Here is a 23,330-nt window from a genome sequence, read left to right on the forward strand (position 1 = left end):
TCGCCACGTTGCGGACTTGCTGCTATATACAAGCCCGCAGGGTCCCGACAGAGGGGGTGGCGAGATCCGAGCGGCGTGGAAAGGTTAGCCGGGAAAGCGGGGCCGTCGCTAGGTACCAGAGGGAGTGTTGTCAGGAGAGAAAAGGTTGCCTCTGACTAAATAAAATTTAAAAAACAAAAACCCGCCCACCCAAAGATTCCCAGTCCGTGGTTGTGGAAGCAGCTGACGATGCATTCGAGATGGCTTCCAGCAGCAGGGGGTCTGCTGGAGCCCGGGGTGAGGTGGGGGCTTCCTCTCCCTCCCTAAGGGCAGCTGAGGCTCCTTGGTAACCGGTCCCTGGAGAGGAGAGAGGCCCACCTGCCGCTCTGACTGGCTGCCAGGGGGTGGGCCCCGTGCGCCCCTCTCTCCCTCCCTCGCCTCGCCTGAAGCAGGGGCTGCCAGCTCAGGAGCCGCTGCGCGTCCTGGGAGGGCGGCGCGGGCTGGCCGGTCTTGGTCTCTCGGGAGGATCCCGCTCCCTCTCCCGCCCTCCTGCCGCTCACGAGGCGTCTGGCGGAGTCCCCACGGCAGACTTCCCCTCTCTCCCTCACTCTCCCGCTCATTCCGAGCCCCACCCTCCCGCCAACCCACTCACCCGCTGGAGGGGGCGGGCTGTGGCGGCTGAGGCGGAGCCGGGCGCCAGGCCAGGGTGGCTCCAGGCGCGGCCGGGCTAGCCCGTGGCGTCGTCCCTGCTGGCCAGAAGCGCCGCTCGCCGCCCCGCTGCGCCTTGTGTGCGCGCAGGCGGGAGTGACTCGGCGGAGGTGCGCGGCTCGGCGCGGGCTGCAGGTGGCGGCGGGGAAAGCGGCGGCGGCGGCGGCAGAAGCAGCAGCAGCGCCATGAGCGGGACTGGGGCGGCGGCCAGCGCCGCTGCCGCTTCTCTGGCGGCGGGCAAGAGCGAGAAACTGGACGAGGCGCAAGCGCTGGCCCGCAGCTGCGCCGGGAGACCCGACTTCCAGCCTTGCGACGGGCTGTCGATGTGCACCACGCACAGCCACGGACGCTGTTTCCGCCTGCACTGGTGCTGCCACCTGGGCTGGTGCCACTGTGAGTGTTTTGGGGGGACGAGGAGGAGGGGGAATGGCGCGGGATGGGCGGGCCGCCCGGGCGAGCAGCGCGCCTTGGCCCCTCGCAGGACTTCCAGAGGCTTCCTTCCTGCCTGCAAGCGCAGGGAGCCCCCTGGCTGAACGCTGCAGAGATTCCTGTCGAGGCGGGGGGGGGGCGCGCCGTTTGGGTGGTGGTTTGCTAGCCGCCAGGGAGGAAGAGCAGGCGAGCATCCCGGGAGGGGGGGGCGATGAGAGAAGCACACCCTATTTGCCCCCCTGGGATTCGGATCCTGAGGGGGCAGGCAAGCTCTTGCCCGCCTTCCTTCCCTTCGCCTCGGTGGCTCTGTGGTGCCCGGAGGGCAGGATTTGACGGCGAGATCGATAGTGGCTGATCGCATGGCACCCGGAACACGATGGATTTCTCCATCCTCCCAGCCTGCGTGTATCTGATGAGGCAAGAAAGGGATGGGATGGGCTCGCTGTAAAGCTGTGTTAGTGGCAGCAATGGGTAAAAGGTGGAAGGGAAGGAGAGGGGTGCGCCTGCCCTTCTTCTCTTTTGGCAGAACAGAACCACGCTCCCCAATCTCCCCGCTCCACGTATCGTTTTTTGTTTTAGGGGGGCTGAGAAGCAGCAAACCTCCAGTATAATCCTAGTCTCTGTCGCTACAAGAAGGCGCTCCCTCTTCTATCTCTGGAGTTGTAGATGCCTTGTATATGAACACAGATGTTCAGGCAGGAAATGGATCCAACATTCCGTGGGATGGGCTGCACTATTCGTAGGTTTCCCTTACTGGATTCTGTACACTAAGAGTGGCTCTCATAATGTGTACGAAGTCTAAGTTATATCAACGTATAAACACTAGTGGTTGAAGCAAGGCGTTTAGTTTGGCTGTCATTTTTATTGTATTTGTTAGTTGGATTTCTTACAAAGTGAGGCTGAGTGACTTAATGCTAAAAGCAGCTAAGAACCAAAAAAACAACAACCCCAAACCCTAAAAAGACAGTAGTACAAATAAAAGGCTAAAAAACACAGCTGAACAAAAAGTCAAGACTACAGGTCCTGTTTTACCCAAAGAGGCCATGCTACCACCCTTCAAATCAAGAGCCAAAAACCTCAGTAAATAAGAGAAAATTCTTTGCCTGGTGCCTAAACCTGGATAAAGATGGCACTAGGCGTGCCTCCCTGGGGAAAGATCAGAAATACCCATCAGAAATACCTTCTTTTGTGGGCTTGCTGTCTCAGGCTAGGTTTGCTGATTCATAGTGGTTTTAAAAATTGGTGGTTTATGTTATTTATTCTCTTATAGTATGGAGCTGCATTTAATAGAGCCTGTAATCTTATTGCTATCTCGTTTCCAAGCTATTAAAGGATCTTCCCTGGCAACCTGAAATTTAATCTATGCCCAAAGAATGCTTCTAAAATGTACTAAGGAATGGTTTAGTTAAAATGTATTCATTCTCAATTAAGGTTTTGGTTTTGTGGTTTAGTCACACACAGCCCTCCCTTATCCAAGCTAGAAACACCTTACTGAATGATATGAGGTGACCCGGAGTGAAGGGCAGGCCATGCAGAAGAAAATAGATGATAAACGATTTGCTCTTTCTTCCCATTTTTATTGGTATAGTTGTCATGAAACTCAGTGCCACACCATCTATCTGGAACAAGTCACACAGCAAATCTCAGTTGCCTGATGTGGCCATTTCATTATCTACAGCCTGAAAACTGAGAGGTAGATGCATTGGACTTGTTACAACAGAGAAATTGCATTTCAGTTTTCTGCTTCAGCATCCTGTTGTTCCCATCCAAGTCTCTGTGGGGTTTTCTCTCCGTTCACAAAGCATCATGACTCATGTCCCAGTCCTTGTGACCTGAGGAAGTTTATATATTAGGGTAGGATTCATTGTCATTTTCTGTTTTTAAACTATATCTCATTTGTAAATTTAGAGGATTGTTGTATCTCCTTTTGAAAACTGCTTGCTCCACAATAAATTGTCAAGCTATCAACTAATGGTGTGTACTTCTTGTCCAAATCTATATTTTTGTACGTTTTAAAGGCCTTACCTTTCCCTTTCTTTGATCTCATTGGGTTTTGCTTTCCACCCCTTCGTCTTGGAGGCCCTAGTGATGCATCAACTTGCTAACAAATGGCAATAAAACTAAAATTCACTTGGGACTGTGGACATGGTTAGGATGAACTACAACTCCACACCCTGAGTTATATGGACACCATCATTCTTAAACCCACCTTACCCCTTTGTGCTGTTTCAGCCTACAAAATTAGGCTGTTGCTGAGTAGAACAGTGCTCCACTAAAGCTCTAATGATGTCATACACATTAGTGTTCACTAAATGCTCTCTAATAATGTTTTTGGTTTCCTGTTGGTAAAGCACACTGTTAAGCCTTTTTGAATCTGCTGCTTTAGTGCTTCTAATCAAGTGGATAAGTTGATTCTCCCATTTGCACATCACTACGATCACAGCCTGATCAGGTGCTTTCTCCGATATCAGGATTGACCAAGATTTCGGTAGAAATACCCCCGTCTGTAACTGATCTTAAAGAGCTCTTAGCAATTTCCAAGGACTCTGTGCAGATAACCATTAAAACAATGCACTCCTTTCCATTTGCAGTGGAGGGAATCCAGCCAAAGTTATATCAGGATTGGACAGAATGGCACTCGGAGGGCCAAACTGAACATTATGTTAAATATATATTTGCATTTGCTTGAGTGTTGTGTTTTTTTAAAAAAATACTGTATTTTTTCCGTTTATAAGACGGGGACTCAAAATTCAGAAAATGGGGGGGAGATTGCCCCCCATGTATAAGCCCCCCTTTTAACATTATTTTTTAGTAAATAAGCCTAGTCTTATACACGGAAAAGTATAGTAATAGCTCTGGGCCTCCTAATTTGGATTGCGACTATAGCCCTGGTGGAGGGGTCTTAACCCTTTCCCTCTGCTCCATGATCCTAAAGAAAATTCCCTCAAAGCTATTTGTCCCAGGAAGACATATCTGCAGTTGAAGGGTTTTGTCCCTGCAAGTCAGAAGGTAACAGCACTCATCCTAGACATGGAGAATTAATGAGTTGTACTAGTTGCAGAGGGACGTGGGTGGCGCTGTGGGTTAAACCACAGAGCCTAGAACTTGCCGATCAGAAGGTCGGCGGTTCGAATCCCTGTGATGGGGTGAGCTCCCGTTGCTCGGTCCCTACTCCTGCCAACCTAGCAATTCGAAAGCACATCAAAGTGCAAGTAGATAAATAGGTACCGCTCTGGCGGGAAGGTAAACGGTGTTTCTGTGTGCTGCTCGTTCGCCAGAAGCGGCTTAGTCATGCTGGCCACATGACCCGGAAGCTGTACGCCGGCTCCCTCGGCCAATAAAGTGAGATGAGCGCCGCAACCCCAGAGTCGATCACGACTGGACCTAATGCATCTCCAGGTAGGGCCAGGAAAGGCACCTATCTGCAACCCTCAGGAGCCTTTTCCAGTGAAAGTGAAACACAGGTAGGGCCCCTCTGTCTGGCCTTCTGAACTCCCTATGCTACACCTCTCACTGGTTCTCCATACTCCAAAGGTCCTTGACCTCAGTCAATGCCTCTTGCTTCTTTGGATGGAGGATGGAGGATGTGAGTAAATATTACATGAGTTGCTTCACTCACTTTTGCCTCTGGTTTTGTCCACCACTGGCATGCAGCCCTTCAAAGGTTGCCCCAAAAGGAATGTGAGCCTAGGGCTGAAAAAGATTCCCCATCCCTGGTGTAAGTAGTGCTGAACTGGATGGTCTTTTAGAAGGCAGCTTCCTTGGTTCCAAATGGACCATCTCTCATTTCTAGGACTTGCTCCATTTATTAGTGCTAAAGCAATGATTTTTTTGTTGACATACTCTGAGTCTGCTGAGATTTTTTGCCAATGGAGAAACAGGGCTGGAAAGGAAGTGGGAAGCAAAGTTCTTAGGGAGAAAATTGAGTCATTATTGAGGACATAAATATCATAGGAATCTATAAGATCACAAATGCTTGGCTAGACAAATTATATTTTGTATTTTTATATTGTAAACCATCCTTCAATCCTCAGATGAAGGGCAGCATAGAAATGTATAAAATCAAATAAATACAAAATTAGGCAGCTGAACGTCCTTATCTAGGGGTATTGATGGTCCCGCTGCTCATCAAGGATTCAGCCCCCACCTTTGGAGTTCCAGAATGAGGTGGCATGTTTATTTTCAGTCTTTGGTGAAGGAACAGAATTGTGACACAGCAGTGGGCACAGAGCAACAAGAGGGGGCATGAGTTCAGTGGCCTGCAGAGTTCGCCCCACACAATTCTTCCTGAACCTGCTCGCTTAGCTGATTAGTCCCTAAGTGAAAATTGGCAGTTTATGATTACAGTATTTAATGAAAAGCTCCACCAGTAGTAGCTGTCGTTTTCCGTCTTTCTCTACTTTGATGCCAGCATTTTTTAAAGGTAATTTAAGGTCCACCCTGGATTTCTTCTTTTTTACCTCCAGGAAAACCAGTGCAAACAATTATAAACTCCTTATTAATTTAGCACAGGCTCTGTATTTGTTTCCCCTTGGGAATATTGCATATTTAAATATATACCTAAGAAATGGCTTGTAACTTCGAGATGTGGGAAATGGGTAACCAGTACATATATGTACACTACTAATGTATTAAAATTAATTGGCAGTCTTACTTTCTCAGATTGATGTATGAGCAGATTTTGGAAAATAAAAGCAATTTTCAGTATACAACATGAGCAGCCATTTTGCCATTATTATTTATGGCAAAGTTATAAATGTCAGTTTTTGTAGCTTCAACAGACCACAATTTGGGGGTCTCAATATATTGTTTTCCTATATATTTTATGGCAAGCAGTATCATGCCTTTCCATTCTAACCTCTCCCCTTTATGTATAGACAACCTTGGCAAATAACCCATATTGCCTACTCCTAGTTATGGGAGCAAGGAGATACTGAGCATAGCTAATTACAATTGTTCTTCTTGGTAAAAAAAAAGTGACTGTTGCCTTGGGAGCAATTTTATATTATTGCAGAGCCTCTCAATTTTATTTTTGTGTGCTTGGGAACAGTAAATGGTAGCTATGACCAAGCTGGAACATACTTATCTTTTCAATGGGCAATGGAAAGAGACTTCATAGGTGGACCTAGGGCTCATCCACACTCCACTCGTCCCATGCCTAGAAAGCATAGGGCCAAGCAGTCTTTCGTTTGCCCTGACGCTTTTCTTTGGAAAACCCACTCTTTACTATTGAATCAGAGCAAACGTCTATCCATGGAAAACCCAACTGATGTTTGCTCCGATTCAGCCGTGAAGAGCGGGTTTTCCCAAGGGGAAAATGACAGGACAAGCAAAAGTATGGAGAGTTTCCTAGACTGAGTAACCTATGAAACTGGGAAGAGCAACTTTTTTGGGGATGTGAATTAACTTCACAGCCATGGATTTATTGCTTGAGTCATTAGAATATATATAATGGAAGGTCCACAATATGAGATGGAATGGCATATGAATTAACCCTAAACATTTTATTTTCCCTACAGTATCTCTAGTGGCATACTGGCTTATCTGTAAGGAGGTTTTCCTCCCTTTGGTGCACGTAACTGAAGGAAACCCCCAGATCCATTTTGACACCTTGGTTCTTTTGGGGGTTTAGCCTCACTACCTATTTATAGCATATTTTTGTTCCCTAAAATCCAAGGCAGCAAATCTTGTGGCATTTTAGATTGGGTCCAGATGTTTGAGATTTTAGTCTTGAAAACATTATGATTCTCTAGATAATGTCCGCTTCTGCATTATTATGAGGGGCACATCAAATTTTCTCAGTGCCACATATGCCTTCCAAGTGCATAGCATTATGTAATATGGTGTGAATTTTGGTAGCAGTGACATTGACTTCCATAGCTCCCTCCTCTTTATGCTTACTTAAATAACAGACAATTGGAAAAATACAAGTCTGTTAAAATGTTTTTGTATTTTTCTTCATTTTCTTCCTTTTTCTATCCCTTGGGCTCAGAGCATCTTACAGTATTTCTTTATTAATGTTAGTAGTTGTGTCCCTAAGGCATCTAAGAAAATCAAACAATTTGGCGATAAACGATACCAACTGAAATAAAAATGACATTGTACATAGATATCATACCATATTACCAAACCATTACAACCAATTTATCACAGACATTCTTAGTATGTGAACATAGTTGTTAGTGGCAGGCAAACTGAATGTGATAGCTATCATGTGTTCACTATCATTTCCACTGGTTGTGTGAATTGGCCCTGAGAAGATCTGCTCCACAGCTGACATCTGTTTCTTTTATCTCTATGATGAAGAGAAGGGAGGCCTGGATTGCTCAAGTGGCAGGCATGAACAGATGTGGAACAATATCAAGGATTAAAATCAAACCTTCACATAGAAGGATTAATTTTGCACAGTGCCTTGATTTTTGCTTCAGAACTCTGTAATAGTTTTTTTTCAATTAAGCTCTCTCTTTTTTTTGTAAATGCAAAACAGCAGGATGCAACATCACACACATTATACATCTCCTGAAATAGCTTTTTGAAATATTATCTGATATTGACCTACTGGTGCTAGATGACCTTGGGAAAGTCAGCTAAAGAGTAGACTTCTAATTCTGAACATATGACTGAACTCTAATTTTTTTTTTTAAAAAGAACCGCTTTTTATTTTTGCAAGGAAAATGGAATGGCCAAGTGAAATCCAGTCATTATAGACATTTGCCATTTTTCTTAGACCATAGCTCATCATTCTCTTTAAGTTTCACAGGCATCAGATAGTAATAATTTTCTACCAGTTGTACATTAGTTGATAAGGGATATTTTGAGGACCGATGAAGGAGTAGCTGTGATTACAGATGGTGTTCTGCATGTGCAACATTGTCTGAGTTGATAATTTTCTTGGGAGTTTATGGGCTTTGTCAGAGTGCATGGTTTTCAAGGCTAGCAGGGACCACTCTGACCACATAGCCCAGCGCAGAGAGCATCACAGAGTAATTTATTCACTTGAGGATATTTATTACTACTAGCCAGCCTGACTCACTTGTAGATGAATTATAGTGATGCTTCATTCAGGCTGCAGTATAATATGCCACCTGCACTTCTTCTTAATCTTTTCCGGTAGTTAATTATCCACACTGTTCAAAAAGTGGCATTTCATTTCTATATTAATTAAAAAATATATATAATTTCACATTCCGCTCCTTGAATGTATCTTTAAATTTTCTGTTTGATATGTTGAAAGAGCCCTCTACAATCAAATAGCATCTCCTGGGACAGATGTTTAAAGTTTTGTAATCAAGTTGCTTCTTCTCTTGTGATTAATGTGAACAGATTGAGGTCATATTCAGCCGTTAAAATTGTTAGCAGAATCAATCACAAAATGGGAGCTGATAACTTTATTGTAGAATATGAAAAGAGGGGTGGGAACTGTGAATTAGCAGAAATATATGGATTTTTTCACTCGAGAGAATCTTAATTCTCTCGAGTGAAAATCATCAAAATCTTAATTCAAGACAAGTTTACATGCCTTTGTGTGGATAAGGATGCTCTCAAGAATCCTTTGCTGTATTTGTATACACATGTATTTCAAAATTGGACAAAAGTGCAAGTTCTTGCATTACAAATTGCAGGGGCACTACTGTCATTGAAAAATGTAACCAGGAAATATGACCTTGCTCTAACCCTCCTTTAAACTTTCAGAATTGGTTTTGAAGTCTTGGCTTTTGGGAAAGCATTTTCTACTTTGGGCTAATAGAGTAGAAAGGAAGCCTTGGGTTTAAATTGCTGTAACATGGCTTGATATTAAATACCACAAAGAACTTCTGAACTATAAGAGAGGCTGAACAACGGAACAAGTGTTTTGTGGTTATGGAGTCTTCATACCTGGAGGTTTCCAAGGAAGGTTCATCTAGCAAGCTTTATATTACATAGAATATTGTGGCCTGGGGAAGGGATTCTTGACTAGATGACCTTCTATACCCCCAATAATTTGTAACTGTTTCATGACTTCCTATTCTTCCTGTAACTAACTAACTTGAATCTCATTTGCATTCATTATTGGCAAATAATGAATATGGGGGTTGAAGACCTCAGAAAGGAGGCAGCATAAATTGTGACAATATGTAATGAATTGGAATTTACATGACATGGATGCCTCTTTGGATCGGGGGGGGGGGGGGAATAACAATGAAAATGGCAATGGGCTCAACATAGACAAAATGATTACCTACCACAGGATTTTGGGATAGCCACCGGCATCATGGGCTTTGAAAAAAGGACTCTGCAAATTCATGCAGGATAAGTCCATCACACTGTAATGAAATCTCCCATGTTCAAAGGCAATTGACTTCACATTGCTAGAAGCAAACCTCAGGAGCATATTATCGCCTTCATGTGTAGGGTATGCATGTATGATGGCTGGTAACCATTGATAAAAGAATGTTGGATTAAGCGGACCTTAATCTGATCCAGCAAGGGAGTTCCTTTAACATGTGTGCCTTACTGGGGGGTCTGGAAGTTCCCAGGTCTCCTTTTTCAAGCATTTTTTGCTATACAATATTGACTAGACTGTTGTATATGATAGGAAGCCATATATCTTGTCATTATGCATATAAAAGCTCCATCTTATGAGGAGAATCCTATCCTCAAAGATTTGTGCACGTAACATGGACACATAAATGGTGAAAATGCATGATGCCTCAGTTAAAATAATGGCTAACTATGTAAAATTTGGCTATGTGTATGTTTAGAACGGGACGTGGGTGGCGCTGTGGGTTAAAGCCTCAGCGCCTAGGACTTGCCGATCGAAAGGTCGGTGGTTCGAATCCCCGCGGTGGGGTGCGCTCCCGTCTTTCGGTCCCAGCGCCTGCCAACCTAGCAGTTCGAAAGCACCCCCGGGTGCAAGTAGATAAATAGGGACCGCTTACTAGCGGGAAGGTAAACGGCGTTTCCGTGTGCAGCTCTGGCTCGCCAGAGCAGCGATGTCACGCTGGCCACGTGACCCGGAAGTGTCTCCGGACAGCGCTGGCCCCTGGCCTCTTAAGTGAGATGGGCGCACAACCCCAAAGTCTGTCAAGACTGGCCCGTATGGGCAGGGGTACCTTTACCTTTACCTTTTTATGTTTAGAACATGAACTCGTGGTTCACCCTCTTGGAAATGAGCTGGAGAATTTTAGTTTGTTGAATGACTGTTCATATTACAAATTCCAGGAAGCCTTAGAGGCCCATAGATCATCTGCTTACCTGTGTTTACACCTTGCTGCCAATTTAAAGCTTCATAAAAGGTAAATGGATTCTGGAAATAAGCAATACAATACACAAACAAAAATAGTCCAGTGCATCGTTACAATTCAGTTTGACTAATTCAACAGATGATTAGATTTAGCATGTATTGAACACCTATAATTTTGAAAGTTTGGAGTTATATTTCATGGAAAAAGCTGGTAGTATTGGCCAGTTGTGAGTTTTGTTAATACATGTGTTAGGGACCTCTTCACTTTTTTCATTTGGCAGGAGATCAGCAGTTACAAGCTTTTCTGTTTTACTTTGGAAAACACCCAGATAATCTTTTCATCACCAAAGTACTACAAAACATGGCCAGTTCCCTAGGCTTTATTGAAATGCTGCCATTGCTAAGGGCACTTGTTGCAAAATGGTTTACACATTTAGCCTGTAAATCTAAATGCACCCTGCTAATTGAGAGATAAGTTGTGGAAATGTTGGCGTTAGCTCTTGAAGCAAGGGTAGCATAGAGAAAAGCCTCAAACCTGCGCAGGTAATATGGGCAGAATTATGGCTCATTGAGATATTGACACTTTAAATTGAAGATCTAGTTTAAAATGCTGTCTCCCAAATATTCCCATCCATTTTTTCCCCTTCTACCTTACACCTTTTACTTAATCTTCAGTCTCTTCTGGTTTTTCTTATGTTGTGAACAATGTACCTTTTATTTTCATAAGCGTTAATATAGCTTCATGCATGTGATTCTGTTGGGTAGGGGGCTTAATTGTCCCATGTTTAGTCTGTGTCTTTTCTTAGCTCAACAGTGGAGTTTTCTCTGTAAGCTTTTCCCAAATTGGAGTGTAACTTTTATTACTTTGTAGCTGTTTTCATTATTAAATATCCTTTTTGAAAAACATGAACCTCCAAGTTAATAAAGGTGGTGATTTAGGGGGGGTGGAAACAGAAGCTGAAAGCGCTTTTCATATGTGGGCAACATTACAGAGGTTCAAAGGTAAACTGGAATGCTGGGATCAATAGAAGCAGAAAAAAGAATGCTTAAGCAAATCCTCTGTTTATTTCACGGTTAGATACCTTCAAATTAGCAACAGAATTTGATGCTGTGAGGCAGGGATGCATACAGACTGCTCAATTAGTAAAGAACTCTTTTTGAGCTCAACCTATTGACTTGTTTCTAACATGTTTTGCTGGGAATTTTTAAAAATGTAAATAAACTAATATTTTGATGAGTTTAACAACCAGCATTGCAAGGGGTTGATCTAGATTACCCTTCCAACTCTTTAATCCTATTATTCGATGAAGACATTCCTCTCTTTAAAATCAGTGATGTGATTGGTGTTTGACTTTAGGATAGCATAGACAGAGAGTTGTGCCCAAGTTCTATTAAGTGTAGATCCATTGAAATTAATGGAGCTAAATTAAGACATTTCCATTACTGTCAGTGAGTCTGCTCTAAGTAGGACCAACATTAGATACAATGCATAAGTTTAAGTTACAGATAGATTCTTACCTAACTTCATGCACATATTTGAGCTGTCACCCAATTTTTAAAAATCTGAGGCTACAATCCTATACTGTATATAAAGGTAATTCAGTCTCACTGAGTTTACTGGGGCTTAATTCTGAGTAGACAAGTATAGGATTGCATTGCCTGTTAATTGTATCAGTCTCCATAGGTTAAATCTACTCCATCTTATAGGAGGGGATTCTTTCTTTTGGATGGTGTTTGCATATGACCTTCTTAAAGTATGTGTGTTGGCAGGGGGAATCAAACTCCCCAAGCTTAATATCTGCCATGATGGAAGGAAAATGTTTCTCTCTTAATATCTTCTCATTGCTTTAATTCCTAGGGGAGTTTTTATGCCTCCTGTCCCACTAGGTACAAAACAATAATATCCTGTCCGCTGTACCACTCATGTTTAATCTGGTGTTAGAAAAAGCATAGATAAGAATACAAAATCCAAAGTATGTGTTGAGTCTTATACAGTGGTACCTCAGGTTACATAAGCTTCAGGTTACAGACTCCGCTAACCGAGAAATAGTGCTTCAGGCTAAGAACTTTGCTTGAGGATGAGAACAGAAATTGTGCTCCGGCGGTGCGGCAGCAGCAGGAGGCCCCATTAGCTAAAGTGGTGCTTCATGTTAAGAACAGTTTCAGGTTAACTACGGACCTCCAGAACAAATTAAGTACTTAACCCGAGGTACCACTGTATAAAAAAAGGAACAAGCTGTTAAGCTTCTACTGGTTCTAGACAAAAAATATATCCTCCAATAACTCCCTAAAGGAAACTGGTAGAGATCTATTTACAATAATGAGGTAGCAATGTAATTGCACATTAGTGGAAATGATTGATTAGGTTGATTATACCATGTGAGCAAATGTTCTTTTTGCTGCAAAAAGACCTGTCATGTCTGCAACAAATGAGAGCTATGAAATTCAACTTCTCCTACTTCTGGGAAGAAACAAAAGCATTGTATGGAGGAGCTCTTGATCCAAATATGGGAAACAAGTCTCTACCCTGATTTCCCAGAACGATATGTTGCTATCAAGTATGTTGCTCTTATGAGGGCCAGGTATTCTACTTCTTCCTTAGTATACCGTTTTGCAAATGCAGATACTGATTTACTGCTCACAGTTCTCCTCCTTTGTGCCTTTGTGTATGTTAACTTCTTACAAGCACTGCAGATAGGTCTGGCCCACAAGAGCAACCATAAAATTGGTATCTTTTAAAGTGCCACAAGACTTCTTGTTTTCACCACCACTGAGCTTTCTGGAATCTGAAAGTTTAAGCCGCTCCCTTGAGCCATTAAATAATTGGTAGAGCAGCTGACCAGCAAAGGCTTGGGTGCTATAGGTTTTCTGCAATGTGATGTTACGTGTTGCTTTCATTACAGAGCAGCTATTCCCAATTTTCTGGCACTTTAGTATGAGCTCTCACACAATGCATGTACTTACTTGCGATTGGGCCACAGTGGTGATATTGAATTACCTGCTCCTAATGGAAAAAGGGCAAATCCATTTCCCCCAAAGAAAGCGCAGCTCTGCTGATGGTGTTTGTGATGGAACAAAGCACTTTATTTCTTTCCTTAGAAATAAATGCATTCTTCTAATATAGCCATTAATGCTTACGGTTCCTTCTAAGCATCAGATAGTGTTTGAGTTTTCACCTGGTCAGGGTTAATTACCTTGGCTGCTTTTAAAAGCCTAGGCACAATTCATTTTTTTATGTCAAATTACATAAGGCTTGTGGGAGTCAGGTGTGCTTTGAACAAAATAAGAGTTTTCTGTATGCCTTTTTCAAATAACATTCATTTACAGATTATTCCACAAAGATTTGTTTCCTTTTATTATACTCAAGTACTAATAATCCAGTGACGTTGGTGGGATTCATAAGCAAACTGAGTTTATAGAGGTGATATTTCCATAGCTTCACAGGATGCTGCCTTATGTCAGCTGTTTCAAGAGTACTAGACCAGTGTGTTCTCAATGTCATTGTGCACAACCACAAGATATAATTAATGAAACCATTCTTATGCATTTGGCTCTGTCACATTTTTGAACATAGTCATGTTGGACATAGGTGAATGGATTGAGCTCCAAAAGGGCTGGCGCATAGGGGTCGTAGACTGTAAATCCACCACCGAACTGAGATTCTTTTCTGCATTGTATTAGTTAAGCCTTTTCTTTGGAACATGCTCAAGCCTGTCTAGAGCTACTTGTACAGGACACATGACTTTGTGAATAATCTTCTGTCAAAAGCTAAGAATTGTTTCTGTGGCTTAATTTGAGTCAGTGTTGCACCCTGGGACATTTTTACAATTCACGGGCATGTTAAGTTTAATAAAGGAGAGTAAATTGCAGCAGCTTACATTTCCCTTGCCACTCAGTAGCTGCAACAAGTCTCAACGCACCTGGAATTAGGAGACAGAGTTTCCAGGTCAAAGGATGCATTATATATATGTGTGTGTGTGTGTGTGTGTGTGTGTGTGTGTGTGTGTGTGCCTTCGTACGTCTCCTTTCAGAAATCAAACACTTGCATTTCCCGTCATTCTTGAAATTCCTACTAGCATGCTTACTTTCATAGACATACATTTGGGGAAGTAGGTTATAATTATATACTATAGTATGTGATCTGTCTTGGACCCCTGCCATTTTCTGTGCATATACTAGTAGAACATATGCCTTCTGAATAAACAGAGTGATATAAGGGGCCGCTGACAAAGCTGCAGTATTTCTTGCTCATGAAACCTTTGAGAGTTTCAAAGATGCTGTGTATCTGATTGTTTCTGAGTACTAAGCAAGCCTGACCTTGGATGCTGCCAGGATAGGAGACCACCTGGGGACCACATGCAAGTCATTCCGAGGCCCTTGGAAGAAGAGCATGGCAAATACAGTAGGCAAAAAATCTGCAGAGGCTTCAAATACTGTGAAAAGCTACCCGCACAAGTATCAGCCTACTTTGCTTTTTTCGCTTAAAATATTTATATGATGTGCTTAACCATTTTCTCAGGACAGTTTAAGACTGAGATAAAAAACAGATGAAAAATAAATAGATCAATAAAACGCATACATACCTAAAGCCCAGATAACAGGAACTGATAGAAGGAGCTGGGAAAGTAAGAGTGGCTTTACTTGGTGTCAGCATGACATCAAGCTAGGCATCAAGTGAGGCTCTCTGGGGAGAGCATTCGAGAGCTGAGGTGCCACTACTGAAAAGACCCTTTCTGCAGTAGTCACCTGTCACACATAGCCAGGCAGGAGCACCCAGAGAAAAGGGCCTCAGAAGGTTATTGAGAACTAGGTAGATGACCCTCCAGGTACTCTGGGTTCCATGTCATGCCAGACTTTCAGGGTCAAAAAAACAGCACATTGACTTGGGCCTGGAAATAGACTGGAAACCATTGAAGCCAGGAAAGCACCAGCATGCTCTCCAATTCCATTTAGCAGTCTTGCTGTGTTCTGATTTAACTGAAGTTTCACATTGGAGTATTGCAGTGTATTGTGCATGGGTCTGCCTTTGAAGACAAATGGGAGGATATCAGGACATGAAAAACTGAAGCTCGGTTGTCCCTGTCCAGATAGAGTCATAGTTAGTACACCAATAGAAACTGGAAAAAGGTGCTATGGAGACAACCTGCACTTCTAGGGACATAAGATGAACCAATTTTGTATATAATACTTTAGGAGGAGTGCAACTCCCTCCAGAATGGACAGAACGCTGCTCACCTAGACAGATAAGCCAGTACTAGCCATATCCTCAAACCTCCACTGACATGTAACTTAACTGTTACATGTAAACATAAAACAGCATGGAGGATAGAATAGCACCCTGTGGAGACCCCCTAAACACAAGTGCCAAGCAGTCTAGCAGTCTTTCCCCAGCATCACCTAGAATTGTCTATCCAAGTAAGAGTAGAACTAGTTAGTCCCCCAGTCCCCAACTCATCCAGTCCTGGGGTATGAATACAGCAGCTCTGCACAGGGATAATTTGTATTTTGAGTCACCTTTGTGTGTCTTGGAAGGATGGGTATTATCAGCCTTCCACAGTTGGTGCGTTTGGAGGCACAGATGGGTTGGTTTCCTTGAGTAATGATTGTGAGCCAGCAAGAAAATCAAAAACATATCCCATATCTCCTGTCTGCAGTCTCTAATCAAAGCATCTTGATCTATAGTGTTCTGCAACATAGCAGGAGCCAGTCATTATTTTGGAGTATTTTAAATTTAGCATTTCCTGAATTGCAGCCCCAAATCTATTATTTGGAAATAAGTCCCATGGCTTTCAATGACAGTTACTTCTCATAAAGTTTGCTTAAAAGATATTAGGAAATAAAACATGAAACATACATTCTGTGCAACCCAGTTTACTTGGAAGAAATAAGAGGTTACGTTTAACCCACATGGCAAATACCTACATGTGAACAGAGTTGTCAGCAACTCAGTGTTTTACCTGCCTATTTGGTATCATTGCATTGGTTTCAATATTAGGTGTTTGATTTTGGGTTTTTAAAAATCCTGTATATTAATAGCAATCTCAGTTCTGCTTATGTAGGCAGCACAGCACTAGTCATGCACAAGAGGGAAGTAACAGCAGACGGGGGAGACTCCCAAGATCTGCATGAGTACAAAAAATATTTAGGAAATAAAACTTCAGCGGGGAATCCACACCCCCAATAAGGACTGAGTATGCTTATTCCATTAGGATTCTCCTTGCACAGAGCACTTTCCCCCTCTCGTTTCGCTGTACCCCCACATGGCATCTGGAGCAAATTTTGGAAATGCACAGGGGAGGCGAGGTGGGGAAAAGTCCCATTGCACAAGCAGAGGTCTTGCTGGTAGTTAATGCATTCATTCATTCCTTTCCTCCCAGGCCACATTGTAAAGCACAGATTTAGCAACTGTTTCTGTTTTGATAAGAGCATCTGATACTGACGGTTTCATGTTTCTTAAACATCTTATTAGATTTTTGATGCAAATAGTTTTCGGTCCACTTTCTCCCTCCTCTAAAATGTTGCTGAGTGTCTCAAGCAATTCAAGTAAGGTATATGATTAGCCTACACCATGCCTATGCAATGGTAGCAGCTTATCTGATGGGAAACAACATTTGAATAAGGATGAGCAAACACAACTTTCAAGTAGGATCTAGAAATAATCAAAAGCAAATAAATTGGTTTCTTGAATGTTCACTGGGTGTCCAGAATTATCATCCGACCTCCTGCCTGGAGTTCTGGGCTCTGCGTATATGGCGTAGATTGGAGCCTTCAGACTCTGCTAAGAATTTCTCACCATGAATGAGGCCCTATGCACCCTCTTCGCTTGTGTTCCTTACCAATGGTGGCTGGGAGGCCTCACTTACAAAGAGAAATCTGTATTACAGCCTGAGGCCTTCAGACCCTGCCGTTTAGTGCTTTCATTTCCTCAAAGTAGGGCCTAAAGGCCCAATCTGAGCCAGCTGGCATTCATTTTCTATGATTTCCCAGCATCCCTGACTGAATTATGCATGTATGGAGGATTTCTGAGCCTCGCACCTATGTCCCTGAGGTAAGGGACTGGGAAGGCCTCAGCAGGTCTGCATTGGTAGTGCTGTAGCCTCACATCAGGGTCTAGAGGCAATAATAGGACTGCCCAGGAACATGATTTTTACTTCTACAGTTTGTATGCCATTTGATCACAGTAATCTCTATGTGGCATGCAATAGAAATAAAAATGCATTCGAACTATAAAATCAAAATTTGGTTTAAAAGCCAATTGAAATGTAAAAGGTCTTCAGTAGATGCCAGAAGTGCAACAGGGAGGGTGGCCTGTTTCATAAAAGAAAAGGTAAAGGTACCCCTGCCAGTATGGGCCAGTCATGACCCACTCTAGGGTTGCGCGCTCATCTCGCTCAATTAATCCTGATTAATTTTAGAATGGAGGTGGGCTCCAGGGTTGCCTTGACTCTGGTCTGAAGTGAATTTGTTGCCGGCAGGAGGGGAGCAACTCCCATAATCTAGCTACACATTTTATTTTTGCAAAGCATGCGCTTATCTCAACCTGAAGCTGAATTCCTGGATTCCATCTGACCAAATGTCTGTCTTCTACTTCCCCTCTACCCAAGAGCTCTGCAAGAAACGTAATAGAGACACATGGGGATAACATTATTGTTAAAAAATGTTTGTAATCGTAGAATGGCCATTATTAGGATGCAGGGTCCACCCGCAACACATGCCTCCAGATTCTGAAGCTCAAGTACTCCCTGTGGTGAAAGATAGGTTGGGGTTGTCAGGCATTTGCTTAATGTTTTTGCTCTACACTGTTTGTAGTGGTTAACGTGTGTAATTGACACAGATTAGCACTGAAAATAGATAATTGTCAATCATTTTGCATTGACTGGAATTAGGAGGATACGTTAATGCATAACTACTGGTTTTCATAAGGTCTGTGCCTTGGGCTTACAAAATAAGAGCTTTGGAAGGATGGAGAAGATGGGAAGATGTTAGCTGTGCTAGCAAGTGCATATATGAGAAAAGGAAGCAGATGCTAACGAAGGCATGGCTGCTTTGTTTGCCAACTTGTTTAGCTTGTAATTCATTACTGAGAACCTGGAGAGTCAGAGAAAGAAAAGCGCTGTCTCAAAATAGATCCAATTAGTTGTGGGCAAGAACAGTAGAAAGTTTTCACTGAGTGTTTACCACAGTGGCATCTGAGCACAACAGTAGTCCTCCATGTTTGTAACATTTCTGTCACACAGCTGCTCATGATGCATTTTAGAGGACATTTAAATTCTGTTCTTTTGGGTTTTTGAATTGGGCTCAGATTTCTCATTCATTGCAACAAAGCTCTGTCTTTTTGCTTTTTAAAATTCTGTATGGCTTCCTTTAGCAGCGCTTTCAAGCTTCTTGTTCAATACAGCATAAGAGCCCATTTTACAGCCAGCATAATCCTATTTTCTTCTTATTTAGCTGAATAATCAGAGTGCCAGTGGCAGTCACAGCTTTGGAGTCCTTTCATATCCTTACTTAAAACTTCTTCCGTTGCCAGCTGCAGCCACAATTGTGTCCAATACTACCAAAGGGGAAAATGCAACACCCTCCCAAAAGACATATTTGTGTAGTAGGGAAAACAAAATAAATGCATTGATGATTCTGGAAACATCTTCTGATTGCTTTTCTTTAGAAGAATTATCCTAGAAAATGGCACTTATGGAAAGCTCGCTTTCAGTTGACTGTGAAGAAAAATAAGCCACAAATAATAATGTGGAAAGAGCCAAGAGGGATTAAACCAAGAAACCATCTAGATCAGGGTTGTTTCCCACAGTGGCTGTGCAGATGCCTCATGGAAACCTGTGCGACTTGCATTCAGAAAGTCCCATGCTCAATTTTTGGCTTTTTCAGGAAGGGCTGGGAAAGACCTCCGAGGGCTGCTGCCAGTTAGTGTGGCACAGAGCCTGCAATGGTTCCACCCTCCTCCCACTGGCCTAGCAGTGACACACGTTGCTTCTGTGCTAGACTGTGAGAAAAAAAACCCTTTCCCTCATCCAGCGAAGAAGGAAAGTCAGCTGCCACTGGAGGAACAGATTGCTCTGTTCCTGCTCTAGCAGCTCACTTCCCTTCTGCACTAGGCTGAGAAAAAGAAAAGCCTGCTCACGCACCCTAGCACAGAAGGAAAGTGGCTGGAAGGAAATGGTGTTAATATGGTGTGGGTGTGGAAGAGAGGAGAGAGAAAAGTGGGGTTGGGTAGAGAGGAGTGTTCCCACTCACCACCAGTATGCAGTCCCTAGCCACTCCTTGATGGGAATGTAGCCCTTGACTTTTTAAAAAGGTACCCCACTCGTTTTGTAGACAATGCTACTATTTTAAATGCCTTTTTCCTGTACACTGCCTAGATATTCGTCTATTAATTACAGTATATAAATACTTTTATAAGTACTCAACTAGGTGAACGTACTGGTACGTCATATAAGGCAGCTTCCTATGTTCCTAGCCTTCTTGTTACATTACTTCTCAGCAACTGATATTCAGGGTCTAATACCCGTTTTGTTCCTGACCTAGTTCCTACACAGCAGAATGTGGCTTCTAATTCATCTTTTCATATCCTTCACAGGCAAATACGTCTATCAGCCTATGACTCCAGTAGAACAACTTCCAAGCACAGAAATACCTGTTCGGCCTCGGGGAACCACAAACACCATTCAGATATCTGTCTCGCTCACGGAACACTTTTTGAAGTTTGCACCTGTCTTCCAGCCACCATTACCCCCAGATTCCCCACGGTTCTGCACAATCTCGGACCTCTTTATTGACAATTACCGTGTGAAATGCATCAATGGGAAGATGTGTTACGTGCAGAGGCAACCTCCTGCTCCCCCCAATAAAACGAAGCCTCAGGAGGTCACCACACGCAATGCCTTAATTTTGAGAGAGAATAATACACCAAAAATAGATCATTGCTCTTCCCCCTCCAGCTCTGAGGACTCTGGGATCAATGCTGTTGGGGCTCACTATATGGAGTCATGTGATGAGGACACAGAGGAAGGGGCGGAGCTAAGTTCAGAAGAAGATTATAGTCCAGACAGTAGCTGGGAACCGGATGAGTGTCCCCTCCTATCACCCTCACAATGCGAACTAGAAGTGATTGAGACCATAGAAACCACAGTGTGAAGTGCTGAGCTGGAAACTAGCTAGGCATACTTAAAACAATACCGGTTTTCTAGCATTTATACTAGCTTTTTTCTGACAGGTCCTTTTTTCCAATGCACTTGACAACCCACAGAGGAATGTAGTTAACAGTATTTAGTCACTTGTGAATTAGTTGTTTGATCCTAATCAAACCACTGAATTTTCAAGAGCCCTATTGTATATTTTTAAAGTTACAGATTTGACGTATTTTTTAGTTCTAGACTGTGCCTGATTTTGGTATGGTGCACTTAATTTGCAAAAATCAGGTCAAATTGTGAGCTGTTCCTATTAGTTCCAAATTACTCCTTCAGAGCAAGGAGGCAGCCTTTCATCAGCACACCAAATGTTTAGGTGAACAAAGCCCTTCTTTATTTAGTTTTTTTATTTTATGTAGGAGACCAAGACCCACAAGTTCTGCACCACACGTTCTGCAGTCAGTGTACCCCCTTTTCAAATAACCTGCATGCACACCACCCTTTTGCAAGCTGCAGAGTAACTCAGGGGGTTCCCAGAATAAGCACAATATACACTTATTAATCATAATCCTGTTGGAAAAGAATGATAACGATGCCTGAATTTAAAATCTTTTTAGGGTGAGTTGTTACACTGCCAATTGACCAACTTCATTTGGTCTTCAGTCTGACTTAAATTGATTCATGTGTTACCAACTGAGGCCAAATTGGATTGGGTTGCAAAGATATGGCATAGATTGAAGAGCTTCTAACCTGAAATAGGTTCATGATGTCAAACTTTGTTTTTCTCTCTCCAAACCTGCCAGATGTTTTTGCCTGGGGTTTGAACACACCCATGGCAAAACTGATTATGTGAATCTGCCCTTGCCATCTGCTCATGGCAGACAGCTGTCACGAGCCCATTATTTAGAAAAGTCTGTCCAGCTGATCAGTGGTATACCAGCAGCTTCTATAAAAATAAATAACCCAACCCTTTCTGCTGTGCATATGTTCAATACATGTACACCTGAACTTAATTTCATAAGTCAAATAATTGTGCATGAATTGACATGGATGGTAGAAACCAGCTCAGTACTGTAATAGGGGTGTAAAGGTTTTGTTCGGCTTACTACTCTATTGATTTCATATTACTCTGAGCCAGTAATGGTTTAAGATTTAAGTTTAGTATTGGGTCCAAATTAATATCAGTTCGGAAAAGAGCAACTTTCCTGCTGGGTTGGACTATGGCTCCTCCCATGGTGATTAAGGCAGGAGGAAAAAAAACTTGTCCAGATGTGGTTGGCTTAAAGACCATTTCCATGCCTGTTAAGGTGTCCAGCTAAAAGATACTAATTCCAGCTGCTGAAACACTTTGGTTTAATCAAAGTCTACTTGAAAAAGTCACAGCTAATTGGTCAAACTTTTTCTTCCTTTCACTGTGTCCTTCCAATTCACATTGAAAGTTCTCATGTAACATATAGAACAGTGTACAGTGAGTAAGACAGGTCTTTAAACCCCCTCATGTCTCTGCGTCTCAGCTTTAGTTGTACAGAGGCAGGTTATCCTCTGGGGAGAGATGCTCTGTGAATCAGTTCAAGCATAGTGGCCCTTTGAGTCCTAAGGATTGGGGTGGGGGGAGTTTAGTTTTAGTCAGAAATAGATTACACTTCAGGGTCAAGTGCCGATGGATATATCGCAAGACCTCCCCAAACAATATGCTGTGACCACATCGTTTTTCTGACATGGGTTACATCACTTTCCGTAAGTCTTGGTGAGAATGAACATATAAATATGTACAGATATATCTCTCAGTATTAGATTATTTTATGCTGTGTTGTTGAATGCTGCTCTTTAAACACTATCCTAACACATTACTAAGTTTTCTACACTCTGACATAGACACTTTTTAGAAAACGTTTAGATTACAATGTGTATTATGAACAACTATATAAACTGATATTGTACTTTAAAATATAAAAATAACACCCTGAGAAGAAAAATGAAATATTTATTATGATGAATTATATTAAAATGCATTTCTTGGCAAAATGCTGAGGAACTCAATTCTGGGCATCACATCTGGTAAAGCCTTTCTTAGCATTTCTGGAGATATAGGATATTCTGCTAATTTTTAAAGAAAAACATTCTGTTTTATAAATTTAGTAAATTCTAGTTCAGAGAGTTTACTAAAAAAAGTATTATTTGGGGGTTATTAAAGTGTTTTCTCAGGTGCTGTACTGTTAAGCATACTTATGGCTTTTATAGCAGGAAGAAAATGCATAAAACGAGATTGCATTACTCTAGCTAGGGGTTTGAAATGCATCGTATTTGCTGTTGGCTTTCTTATGCATGAAAGGAGTAAGGATCTCTGGCAATGGCAGATGGGGCTAGAAAAAAATGTGAATTACACTTGAGGGCAGAAACAGGGCAGCTTCTGAAAGTACACCTTAAGTTTCTTTCATTACACTTAAGAATCATGAAACCTTCCTTGGCAGACTAGCAGCCACCAAACCAGGGCTAAGATTAGAGAAATACATTCTGAACTGAGGCATGAGCTGGGTTAAATTCAGTACAGATTTACTTATATGGGTACACTCTTTATCAAACTGTTAATTAGCAATAGCCGCATACAATGTTAAACTGTTAAACTTGTTCTGTTCGAAAGTCTTAAGCACAATGGGCAAAATCCTGTAGTTCCTGGCTTCCCTGGAGATTGCCTGGGTGCAGGCCATGGCAGGATATGGTTAGATGATTTAGCACATGATGCTGTGTCTCAACGTACTCCCCCAAGGGTACCCTATTGTTTCATGTAAACTTCTCACAAAATAATAAATGTGAAGACTGCTTTTGCACAAGCACAGCGTTAAGGCAAATTT

General features: G+C 42.4%; 1 protein-coding gene across 1 annotated transcript; it reads left to right on the plus strand.

Moving 5' to 3' along the window:
• Positions 1-753: 753 nt before the first annotated feature.
• On the plus strand, positions 754-23,309 carry LOC309369627 (UPF0524 protein C3orf70). Its single transcript, XM_081910645.1, has 2 exons — positions 754-1,080; positions 19,929-23,309. The coding sequence occupies exons 1-2, from the start codon at positions 873-875 to the stop codon at positions 20,483-20,485; spliced, it is 765 nt and encodes a 254-aa protein (XP_081766771.1). The 5' UTR covers positions 754-872; the 3' UTR covers positions 20,486-23,309.
• Positions 23,310-23,330: the final 21 nt, after the last annotated feature.

Source organism: Podarcis melisellensis (genome assembly GCF_964234715.1).
Source record: "Podarcis melisellensis genome assembly, chromosome: 5".
Classification (NCBI taxonomy): domain Eukaryota; kingdom Metazoa; phylum Chordata; class Lepidosauria; order Squamata; family Lacertidae; genus Podarcis; species Podarcis melisellensis.